A 12749-nucleotide genomic window follows, 5' to 3' on the forward strand; every position below is an offset into this window, starting at 1 on the left:
TTTGGCTGGTGACTAGAAGGCTGCTTACTAACCTTTCCTAGTCTTAAATTAAGGACTAAAAGAGGAGAAAGACATACAAATATTGATTCAAAAGCTGCCAACAGGCATTAGCCGAGACGTTTTGACGATAAAAAGCTGGCCATAATTCACTTCTTGTATGGAGGATACTGTATGTTGTATGGGATACTTTTGTGTAGGTCATGCATTGTACATATTTACTGTTCCGGTCCTGCTTATGAAACACATTTATTTAACCTGCTACATATAGAGACGTTTTTAGAATTATGTAATTATTCTTTAAAAATATAAAAGCTTTATAATTCAAATATAGTTTAATTTCATGGCTGACATGATGGTGTACAGATTCATAAAAAGCTGCTAATAAGTGCTTAAAAAGTATAAAGTGCGTAATACTGCTTAGACCTTACCAAAACCGGCTACATAGTACTGTCTATTTGCTGTTGAGGAAATCGGGCTAGCAGACACTGGTTGTTGACCTATCACGCGGTTGAACAGCTCGAAAAACTTCTTGTATCTGTCTTGAATTGTAAGCCGCTGTGGCCCACCATTAACTGTTTGCGGAATTATATATTCCATATAAATATGAGCGCTTTACAATTTAAATATAATTCAATTTACTGGATGACATGATGGAGTACGAATTCATAAAATCATCAACAGAAGGTTTCAACATAAATTAACAATATAGCGTACATTCAGTCATCAATACGAAAATAAAGATGAGCAAAATCTAACCGAGTCATTTATAGCTTTAGTATACCTCATTTCAACTGCAACAGACAGCACCTGCGATGCTTGTCATGGCGTAAAAGCAAGCAGAGCAACACGACTACATACATGACTAGGACACCTGTTGACTCAGCTGTACTCCAGCTTCATTTGTTCCGCTATAGCATAGCCTTCATTCCTACTGTTACGGATAATGACAGGAAAGGGTACTACGAGCTCATCTTCGTTTAATGTAACTTGTAAAGTTTTAGGTTTCATTAAGTCCTGCATCACATGACAGTTTGATTCGGGAGCGGCTGCTAAAAACTCGATATTGTTGTCAGAAACGGTAATGTGAAATTGGATACAGCCGGCTGGTACACCATCGAGCTGTTCATCTTTGTACAGCTAAAATAAATATGTAGACCAACTATACTGATGCACAGCTACCACAATGCAGAAAGAAGAGCAAGAAGGATAAAGCTTCTATATCTTAATTTCTATTAACAGGAAGCATGGCTTTAGTCTTGTAACAAAGGCAGTTATGATCTAACAAGCGCAGCGTTGGACTGGCAATCTTTCAGCTTCGGCAACAAGCATGGCTATAACGTGGCTACAAGCAAATCTGTAACCTAGCAACAAGCACGGTTATAACCTGGCTGCAGGCAATTCTGTAACCTAGCAACAAGCATGGCTGTAACCTGGCTACAAGCAAATCTGTAACCTAGCAACAAGCACGGTTATAACCTGGCTGCAGGCAATTCTGTAACCTAGCAACAAGCATGGCTGTAACCTGGCTACAAGCAAATCTGTAACCTAGCAACAAGCACGGTTATAACCTGGCTACAAACAAATCTGTAACCTAGCAACAAGCCCGGTTATAACCTGGCTACAAGCAAACCTGTAACGTAGCAACAAGCACTGCTATAACCTGCCAATAAGCACAGCTATGGTCCAGCAACATCTAAAGCTATAACCTATAATCTATAGCAACAAGCAAGGTTAACCCTTAGCAATGAGCATGGCTGTACCCTGGCAAAAGGAATGGCTATGGTCTAGCAGCAAGCATACCTACAACTCTGCAATAAGTGCGGTTATGACCAGGGCTGGGGCCACTAGCAAATATTGGACGCACTGCACTAAAGTGCACTGCCAGCCATAGTTTTGCACTACGCACCTGCACTATGCACTTTTAGGTGGAGCTTTATGCACTTGCACTTTGCGCTATTAGAACAGAATCATACACTTGCACTTTATACTTTGCACTTTATGGTTGAAGTTAATCCACTTGCACTGCACTTTGCACTTTTTTTATAATTTTGCACTTCACTATTTCACACTATTCACTTTTCATTAACATTTGCACTTCACTATTTCGCACTATCCACTAGCCGAACATACATTGCATACCACTATGCATTATACTAGTAGAAGTGGAAATGCAGTACGAAATCCACTTGCATTACAAGTGGCCCCAGCCCTGGTTATGACATATCTACAGCACATCTGCAACCTGGCAACAAGCATAGCTATAGTCTAATAATGCTCAGCCTTACTTGAGAAGTTTTAAGATGGTCAGATGCTATGACCATTCGACCCTTCGAGTCAATAGAGCAGCGGATTCCACTGGGGTGGTTCATAACATCTCCTCTGCCAAACAGGAATATTTGTAAGTTGGACTTATCACCGGTTCTTGGCAGGAAAGTGACAGAGCCTATGGAAAGAGGCATAAAGATCAAACAATAAGAGTGAGGACTAGTGATATCGCTTATACCAGGAGTATAAATACAGAACGTGCTGGGGAGACCGGAGTAGAAATGAGCCATTAGACAGTAACAGTATGAATGGAAACAAACAAAAATAAATTTGACAGAACCGCATCTTGAATGCTGACACAAGTCTATAAAAGCATATTTGAACATTAAGACTGTTCAACTCTTGTTTGCCTTTAATAGAGAAAGTTTCTCCTCTCTTGACTTTTCGTGAGCTGATCACTTGAGCATCAGGACCGCTGAGCCAAATGACATCATCACCGACGAGCAGACTGCTTTGTTCTTTGTTAGACACCTTGAGGATCCAGTGTTGGGTGGCATATGAGTGAGCCTCCCTCACCCGATGCTCTATAAACACAGCCATACTCGCTCTATGACTAGTGATATTCAGCGACCAATCAGGCGAAGGTAACCAAAAGATGATAATTGCTTCTATTTAAGTATTGGTTGTAATAATACAAAAAAGGCACTTTAAGAAGTTGCCATATGCTGTCTGGAGAGGAAGTCATAAACTCATTCGCAAGCAATTAGCAAAACTATTCCACGTTTCAAAAACTTCATTGTTTCTAAGCACAAACTCTATCTAATGACATACAGTATAGGACATTGACTGCAGCCATAACCCACCTTCCTTGAGAGTTCTGTTGTCATTAGCAACAGCTATAAACTTAGCCATCGTTTCCTCCTGCAGATCATAGTATATTTTATTCTTTGGAAACTTTATCCTGGCATAAACGAGTTCAGAAATCTCTACATGGGCCTGAGACTGCCAGATAGTCAGAGAACTGTCAAACTGTTCGCATAACCATTTGAGGGGAATGATGGAGCCTCGCAATAAAGCTGCATTCACTGGAAATGTGATACTCTGGCTAGAGACTATTCGTGGCTTTAACAGCTTATACATGTCATAGACGTGCTCCCAGCTAGAAATATATATCACCCTCTGCACATGATTCCTGTATCTACATATGAGACATAAGAAGAGAACTGGAGCTCTAATTGGCTAGTTAGCATGCATCAACCAATAGCAATAGAATCAGATAATCCTTCCTATGATAAATTGTACAAACTTCCCTGACCCAGATCTTAAAACATACTTTTAACATTCGTTTAAATGAAACAATTTGTTACTCCACTCAAATGCAACAAACAGACAAGCCTTGACGAACGGATGACTAGGGAAGTGAACCATCTCAATCCCTTGTACTAGAACACTAGATGAGAAAATAGCAGTTAGAGTCAAACCTTCACGTATGAAATTAATCTGATCCATTATTTGTACACGTATCATAAAAATTTTGTATTTTGGAACAAGAACTTTTATAAGGGATCATTGCATTTTGTTTAATTTGTTTCAGAGCCCAACAAACGATAATGAAAACCACAAGTAATTACACATACCATTAAAATAATTGCAATATATAAATCTATATAAAATAAAATATATATAAATCTATGTAAAAAATAAATGCAAATGTAAAAACTAAATTAATAAAGTGATAGTTGTTCAAAAAACTTTTAATTTCACGTCACCTCAGTGACACATGAGAAAAGTGTGGTTTGGCAATGTGGATGTTCAGTGGTAGTAAACCTCCACATCACCAAGTTCACAACACCACTTTAACTCACACTAGATTTAGTTTAAATTAACTTAATTTACATATTTTGTTATTTTTCTCTTCTCTCTACCAGCAGTCATCTTACTTTTGCTCACATCTCAATGTTTGAGAAGGTCCTGATGTGCAATTGCTTCATATATTAATACAGAAATTCACTAAAACTTTACATTGTGTCACAGAATTTGAACGTAAAGGCGGTTGTAAGTCAAGGACATATATAGAGGTTTGACTGTAGTTGCATGTAAGCTGTTTATATCCATTGGCATCAGATAATGTGCTAACCTGTAGGACTGCAAAACTTCGACAGAGCTGGTCCAGCCAAGAGACAGCGTATAATGCTTGAACTGAGATGTCTCTATCTTTTTCAAGAAGGACGTGGCGTCTACTGGAGGGAGGCCGACATTCCCTGGTCCCTTTAGGATATCAGCGTTCAACCATACAGGCACTTTGATCTACAGCAACGAGCGTATTCGCCAATACTTATTCTTATACATGGAATTTGACTATACGTAATTACTCTATATATAATAATGTAGCCTGTATAACGTAATATATTTATATGTAATGTAGTATATATGATGTAATATATTTATATGTAATGTAGTACATACATATACATGCAATGTAATATAATTATATATAATGTAGTTAGTACCTATTATGTTATATAACTTATATGAGTATAAATATCGCCAATTTCAATTTTATCAGACTTTTTTCAAAATGATTTTTAATAATTGCACTTATTCAAAAGAATGAACCGCTTGTCTAGTTAAACTGGAATTGCCAGTTTAGTTGAAGAGAGATAGTCCAATCCTAGTCTAGAGCGAGCAATGGCAGTTCATGACGAAGAACTAATCACTGATTAGTTATAGAACTTGTATTGTTTGACATTTTATTTGGCTGTTCCAACAATTAGAAGCTTTGCTAGTAAATGAAAGAAATTTGCAAATTGACATTTGCAAATGAAATAATAATAGGCTGCCAAAAATATTACGATGTAACATCAAAGCGTAAAGCTAACAATAGTCATCGCTGATGTTGTGATGCGAGTCAATTGGCTCAATCTAGATCCCTGTGGTTACTTGACTACAATCAATCGTTTCTTTCCTTCTGTGATGCAAAAGTATTTGTAGTATGTCAACTTCTAGCAAATTTCTGCATAACTTGTTTGCAACTAACCAGTCTTTAAAGGTTCTTTGAACTTAGATATTTTTACATACATCTAATGAGTACATCTATTATTTATGCTTTATGTCAAACAAACACAAACAAGTCAAAATTGACTAACACAATGAGAAGTTAAATTTGTTGCTCTTGAGTTGAACATCTAAATTTCTTCATATAATATTTCGATACTAAATTGCGAACCTGCAGGGAACAACTCCCAATAGAATTCTAACATTGCGTACTGCTTGACAACTGGAAAATTCCTAGTAGCTCGATGGCTCAACAACTATAATTGCATAGCAGTAGTACAAGAACTACAGGGACCCCTGAGGATACGCAAACGTAATATACTAAAGAGGTATGCCAGCGATGCCCAACTGATAGGGTTAGTGGTGGTAAAATGATGGGCTACCTTTGTAATTTTATGGTAAATACAGCACACATTTATCATTATTAAAAAGCAGAACTGAAAACTGAAACTGATATAATAACACAGCTTGACAGCACTATGCCATGTGGTTCAACGGCAATACATCTTTCGCATGAAACTGAATTTTCTTGCTTGTAGAATCAATGCACATTGATAGAATTGCAAAGCAATACGCAGTAAAGACCAATGAGATACAACAAACTAGTACACAAACCTGGTCAGAGAGTTGGCTGAGAATCTGCAATGAAAGTTCTACAGAGGAGATGCTTTTGAAATCTAGTTTAATCATAGAGTCACCAACGATAGTCTGGTGAAGAAATAGTCTGAGAGTTATGTCACTGCGAAGGGCGGGTGGATGAGCCATAATAGGAAGAAGTTCTTGATCAATTGTCCCTTCATTCTTCAGTATGACATCAGCTTCTATGCCATTCACTCCAGCTAGCGAATCAAATTAATCCCAATTTATACGAAGAATATCAATGAATGTCTGTCTACTGACATTCATTTAACGTTACTTTATTCATTATTCTTTTAATAAAATGTGGTGCAGCTAAAACCAGCAAATGTTTGATCTATTTTTGTGCCAAGAGAGCGATTTGCCAAGGAAAGTAGCAACAGAGCAACTGTTAGCGGGAAACCTTGTAGCGCAGAGTCTAACTTGGCTTGACTGTTAACCGCATGAGCCCACGTGAAGTGAAGACCGTCACCATGAAGTTGATCACCGAACAACTCTATGGCATCTACTTCAGATGGGAGAAGTGGGTCTGGCATTCTTGGCTCTGCAAAATTTAATGAAATACTGAATCATTTAAAAAATGAGACCGCTTGTCAAAATATAAGTAGACTGGCTAACCACTCAGATTATTATATGTATCCAACAGAAAGAGTATGTAATCATTGTGATTTATTACTAGCAAGCAAAAGGGAGAATGGGACAGATCCTCCATACTTATAGATGAGAATTTGAGAACGAGAATGAAACCTCAAAGTATATACATGTAGGGTTTAGCAACTCACAACCCTCCCTCGATAGTTAGTTATTAGTGACACAATGTATCACATTTGTCAATTTTATCAGGGCTACTAAATGTTTAAACACCTTCATTTCTATCTGCCTACCTCTATTCATCCATTTGATGAAGACGTAGATCAAGGCTACAGAGATCATGTACCTCATGCCATACTTGTAGAGGTGTAGACTAAAATGGTTTCTCATGGCATCCCCAGTTGTGACCATTTATCTGAAGCAGAGATGTATGTGGTTTGCGTAACCTGGGTAGACTTCATTTCCTTTGCAACAGACAGCACCTGCGATGCTTGTCATGGCTTACAAGCAAGTAGATCAACACGACTATACATACATGACTAGGACACCTGTTGACTCAGCTGTACTCCAGCTTCATTTGTTCTGTTATAGCATAGCCTTCATTCTTACTGTTACGAAATGAGACTGCAAAGGGCATTCACTATTAACGCCTCTTGGCTTAATGTAACTTTTAGTGCTATTGTTTTTACAAGACCTGCATCCCATAACAGTTTGATTTGAGAGCGACTGTTGGGCTAACCCGCTGTTATATACAAAATCTTGCAAATATTTGTCTCGCGTTTTCTCAAGCAAACTTTGCAGAGGCTTACTAGCTGTAAATAAAATAAAACATCTTGAACACAGGTACCACACATGTACAAAGTCAAATCTCGACTTTGTATCAATTCTGCAGGCAAATTTTTTAACACCCGACATAAAGTTTGAACAAATATTTGTCTCAATATGCGCAAAAGTTTTCAAAATATTAAAGTTTTCAAAATATTATAACTTTATAACAAGAGAAACTAAAAAAGATGGTGAAAATTATGAATAAAATGTGAAAATAATCAAAAAATACATTATTCAAGTTAATTTAAACTATATCACTCCATGATCAAGCATAGCCAAGCATACTCTTTTGTCTCTACGATAATGTAACAATAAAAACCTTTTTTGCCGATATTACTTATTGAATTTAGTATTTCCATTTAGTTATTTATATAGTTTCATTTATTGTATTTGTTTTAGAGTTATATGTAATTACTTAAAATAATTATCTGGCTCGAGAACAAATTAAAAGGAATAAAAATGTATTCTCATAAGAATATCTGCTCCAATATATGACAGTTTTGACAGATAGATCATAATAGCTGCTTAGCTAATGATAGTAAAATGTAGAATATACTGTGTAACTTACTCCAACTTACACTAATATAGTTTAAATTTCTTAATTTATACAGTTCGGTTTCAACTTCTGTCATTTTTTTCACTCGCAAAACCGTTATTTCGAAAAACCTTTGGAGTTGTATGTCGGAGGCTCGTCTGTACTAGGTCAATGGAAAATTTAGGATATTAGGGAACCAGGATATAAATATATAAGTAGCTCAATTTCTGCTATATGTTTGTTATTGAAGAATATTGCTGTGAAAATGGTTACTTAATAGTTCTTAACTATGCCATCACATAAATGGCAAAAGAGCAAATTCAAGTTTAAGAAGAATCAATTGTTAAGTACAATAGCTATCGCTCATTGAAAAATCCAAAATATATCTATCATACTTAATTTAACAACAGATACATCTTAGTACCCAGGAAAGTACTAAATCCCGATACTAGATTGACAGTCTTTTAAAATGACGGCCTTCCAAGTGCAAACATGTATAACAATAATTAACTGTGTTAAGCCGTACTGATTACCAAAAACTTGAGATGATGAGCTTCTCTTTTTTTATTTTGATTCTCTAGAAAACATCACACCAACGGCATGCAGTGGGAACTATCATATCAAGTTGATTGACTTGCTCTCTTCTTTCCGTTAGTGTGCTGCATGTAGCCCATGTCAAGCCTAAATTCTACAGCTTTGGCTAGTTAGTAGGAATGTTTAGCGTGATATAGCTTTATCTTGTTTCGTAATAGACAAGCTGTTGCTGAGTTCATCTTCTAAGCAGTAGTTCTATTTGGTGTAAGACTGCTGCATCAGGCTGTTACTGGATTTTGCTTATTTTATTCTGATGTTGTTTTTAGATGTGCAACAAGTTGAGTAATAATTTATTTTCTGGCACCTGTGTTGTTTACTGCATGACGAACAAGAATTGGGTGGATGTCTGCTTGCAACACATTAGCACGCCCCAGTAAAGCCTTCTAAATGTCTTTGGTTCAATTTCGTTCTGTCCTTGGGCACCATTTTCATTTTTTTCCTGAAACTTGCACGCAACAGTTTTGAAGTTTCCATTCGTACTGACTACTGAGTGGCATACGTCTAGAGCATTTGCTAGCGCCATATGAATTTGTCGATTATGCAACAATCGATTATGCTGGATCATTCTATATCGAAAATACACACCTACAAGATCACCCTACCATAAAAAGCTCCAATTTTCAAAGCCTGGTCATGTCGCTTAACTCAGTCACAAACTCATTTAATGAAGTCTATCCAGGTTTCAGATTAATTGAAAGCCAATGTTTAGTCATGGTGCACAACTGATCTTAAACTTCGTCAGTGTCCTCTTTATCTTCATGATTATTCCAAGTGAATTAATCAAATACCTAAACTAAATTATCTTAACTTTTTAAACCAACAATTTAAAGCGGAGCAATTTTTACTTGTTCAGCCTCTACAATGAACTACTTTGCTGTTATTTTGGTAAAACAGATCTCTTTTTAATTTTTTGTGGACATAACAACTTGATCTGGTTTCTTAGTGACCAAAAGCATGTAACACAGAAACTGGCCTTTTTGATCTACTTTAAATACTGGTAAGTTGTCATTCACAATACCCTTGTGCCCTCAATCTAACTTTGTTATACCTATTTCTTAACTTTAAGACCTTATTAGTCCATGAAAGGACAGCGCACGTAAAGAAATTTATATCATACAAGTAAAACTGATTAAGTGAAATGAAACACAACACAGGAAATTACAATCCGCTACAGTTTGTGATATACTTTGCAAATTTTGTATATGAACTATAGACGCATTCTAAAGGGTAACTTGTCAATTATAAAATAACTCCTGGCAGCACACGACAAACTTTTATACAAAAACAATATAGGGGAGGGTGGGGCAAGTCGCAACAAAAAATGCATTTTCGGGTATACCGTTTTCCTAAAATATTCGAATATAGTGTAGATACTCACAAAGATGCAGAAATATGTTTTACATATGTATACCAAATGCCAATTCTGCTGGTTGTATACTTTGGAAAATATCACAAAAGTACTAATTGCATAATTGGTGTCGACGTGCCCCGGTAGGGGGTATGTTTAAACACCCTATGGGGCACGTTGAAACGTCTTCGATTTTCATAGTAAATTTTAATTTTAGAATTGTGTTTTTTGAATTTATTATCAGCCAAACAATTCAAATTTCCCCTAAATATCTGAGCAAGAAAAACTTAAAAAGAGTTTGCTATGAACTTCAAAACACTGTGTACAACAATCACAACAAACAAACTTCCACAATAAAAGAAAACCTATATACATCTATAAATATATTTCTCAAAGTTTGTCTGTAGGTGTTTCTGTGTGTGTTTGTGTATGTCCAGCTATAGCTTGTAAATTGTGTTAATTCAAATTCTGCATTCTTATGTGAATTTGAACTCACGGAGATTGCAACCACAAGTTATCAATTCAAGTGCGCTACCACTGGGCTACACAAAACGTGTTGACCAAAGACACTATCATATACCGCATAGCGTATGCACATGCTAAATTATTTTTTGCTCTACGAATTCTATTAATTCTAAGAAACACTTTCTTGAACTTCTATTTTAAGTTTTTAAGGTTCTAAGTTATAAGGTTCAATTGCTATATCGCGGTCAAGGCCAATTTTTTTCACATGGACAATTGCATTATCTCCATAGGAAGAACCTCGACATTCTCTCTCTGTTCGGTCACACAAAGACAGTATGATAGCTCATTTTTTCATTTGTACCGGTATCGAGAGGTACCAGTATCATCGTATTCAAATTTTTGATGATAGCTTCTGGTGAAACAGTAACCTTTTTTATACATACACACTTCTATGCAAGAGTTGTCTTTACTAATTCAACATTTTCAGAATTTTTATTTTGTTTTCTCAGTTCGTATTAATTGTATCATTACCGAATCATCTTTTATTGTAATTGTAGCAAAACAGACTGAATTAAGCTATTACTTGCCAATTATTTCACATTTAAACCCTTGTATAATTGTTTTTTTAATTTTATTTATTTGACTTGCACAAAAAATTTTCCTCATGATATGAGGTTTGAAAGTCACAGTTGTTTGACAAAGTTTGAAAATCATTACAGTTGTTTGTATTTTCTCTATTAAATTATTTTTCTTTAAATTATTTTTTTCTTAAATAATTAAACTACACAAAACATTTTTCTAATGATATGTAGTTTGAAAGTTGAAACGGCAAATTTTGTTACCTATATGTTAAATACAAATCAACTTTCTGTCCAAAGACTTTTTATTACCCGGGCAATGCCAGGTAGTACAGCTAGTGTTGATATAAAGATGAAATTTCGGGGTTCATCGTGAAATTAGGGGTTCATCATGAGAATTAACTTTTAACTTCCATCAAGGTTTGTATCAAATAGCAATTTCAATGCTACTCGAGCTGTTCCCTCTATAAGAATAGAAGGACAAGTTGCAACATGTTGCAACTTGCCTTCCTATTCTTATCATTAAAATCTGTTGCAACTGGCCCCATACCTTTTTTGTTTTAACGTGCCCCACTCGATACTGAGTAACCAAAATGTTCATCCCAACTCAGGATGATGTAACATCATGAAGTTGGTGGGTGCATTGTGAAGAGCACATGTCTATAGCTGCCTCCACTGACTTTTGTTAACATGGGATGATGTACAAAGAAAATATGCAATTCTCTAAATTTGGATATAAAAATAAAAGAGTAAAGAACTACCAATAAATTTTACAAAATCATGGCACACGGAAATTGCTATTTTTTTTCATTTCATACAATCAAGATATCTCATAAAATGACATAGAAAGCTTTTTAGGTAGTGAGGCAAGGATTTAAAATGCTGTAAACAAGCAAGAAATTTGAGGAATGTTTCAACGTGCCCCGCATTGCAATGTGTCCGACTCTCCCCTACGTCTGAAAAGGGTGATGCAAACAGTAGTCATCCCATTGTGATTAAATGCTGGGACTAAAGAGTAAAGAGGTTATTAGGCCAGCTGGGTTTCAAATAAGGACAGCCGTACAAAAAAAACTAGCTTACAGAGCCTTGCAGTTTAAATATAATAACTTTGATATAGATTTTTTTTAAACACTCACTTTCAAGTTGAAAATAAACTGATCACTCAGTTTTATAAATAACTCTGTAAGAACAGGAATCGATGATTTTATTAATATCTGACTGATGATTTGACATTGGTCAAATATATGGCAAATAACACGCACACAACTTCTTCAATCATTTTATTTGAATTTGCTAAAACAGAAGAAATGTGAAAGATGATCAAATTACCGAAGCAAATATTTTAGCCAAAGCTATAGGTAATGTAGATTTGAGCACTAATTGGATTAAATCTTTCATTACATGTTCATTCTTAAAGTTCTAAGCAAAAAACTACAACAAAATTCTTTTGTTTTAAATTTGCTAAAGCAAGGCAACAAAAACATGCTATTTTTAATACATGTACATGTACTTTGTTATAAAAAATATTACGCTATATGCGAAGTAGGTGAAGCGCATTCTTCTAAAACCTTATGAAGCAATTGTACGTGCGCGTGTTTACATTGCGACTATAAAATCGGCAGTTGCAATCGAGAATTTGTCAATCATGTAGTTTACGAGCTGCATGAACCGACAACTCCAATAAAACATCAAAAAGTTGCTTTATTTGCGACGACAACCGATTACCAGTTCCATCTTACTTGTAAATATTTAGCTATAAAAAGCCGTGAAACCTTACTATAATTTTAGTATCAGCAATTTAGTAATTAGGTATCAGCTTACACAAGCTGACAGCTGTTGTAGCGAGTCACGTTTT

The 12749-nt window shown here is 35.7% G+C and overlaps 1 protein-coding gene across 1 annotated transcript; it reads right to left on the reverse strand.

Annotated features, from left to right (window-relative positions):
* Positions 1-46: 46 nt before the first annotated feature.
* Positions 47-6970, reverse strand: LOC137407043 (uncharacterized). Its single transcript, XM_068093650.1, has 8 exons — positions 6840-6970; positions 6359-6499; positions 5935-6158; positions 4403-4572; positions 3129-3424; positions 2676-2849; positions 2286-2443; positions 47-1137 (listed from the first exon to the last, which is right to left on the reverse strand). The coding sequence occupies exons 1-8, from the start codon at positions 6955-6957 to the stop codon at positions 880-882; spliced, it is 1539 nt and encodes a 512-aa protein (XP_067949751.1). The 5' UTR covers positions 6958-6970; the 3' UTR covers positions 47-879.
* Positions 6971-12749: the final 5779 nt, after the last annotated feature.

Source organism: Watersipora subatra, chromosome 1 (genome assembly GCF_963576615.1).
Source record: "Watersipora subatra chromosome 1, tzWatSuba1.1, whole genome shotgun sequence".
NCBI lineage: Eukaryota > Metazoa > Bryozoa > Gymnolaemata > Cheilostomatida > Watersiporidae > Watersipora > Watersipora subatra.

Bases quoted from the DNA above. Each gene is read 5' to 3' on its own strand.
- LOC137407043 (XM_068093650.1), bottom strand. From the start codon at position 6,957: ATGGTCACAACTGGGGATGCCATGAGAAACCATTTTAGTCTACACCTC. The intron at 6,500-6,839 runs GTAGGCAGATAG...TAAATTTTGCAG, and splicing joins CATCAAATGGATGAATAGAG to AGCCAAGAATGCCAGACCCA. The intron at 2,850-3,128 runs GTGGGTTATGGC...CTGTGTTTATAG, and splicing joins CAACAGAACTCTCAAGGAAG to AGCATCGGGTGAGGGAGGCT.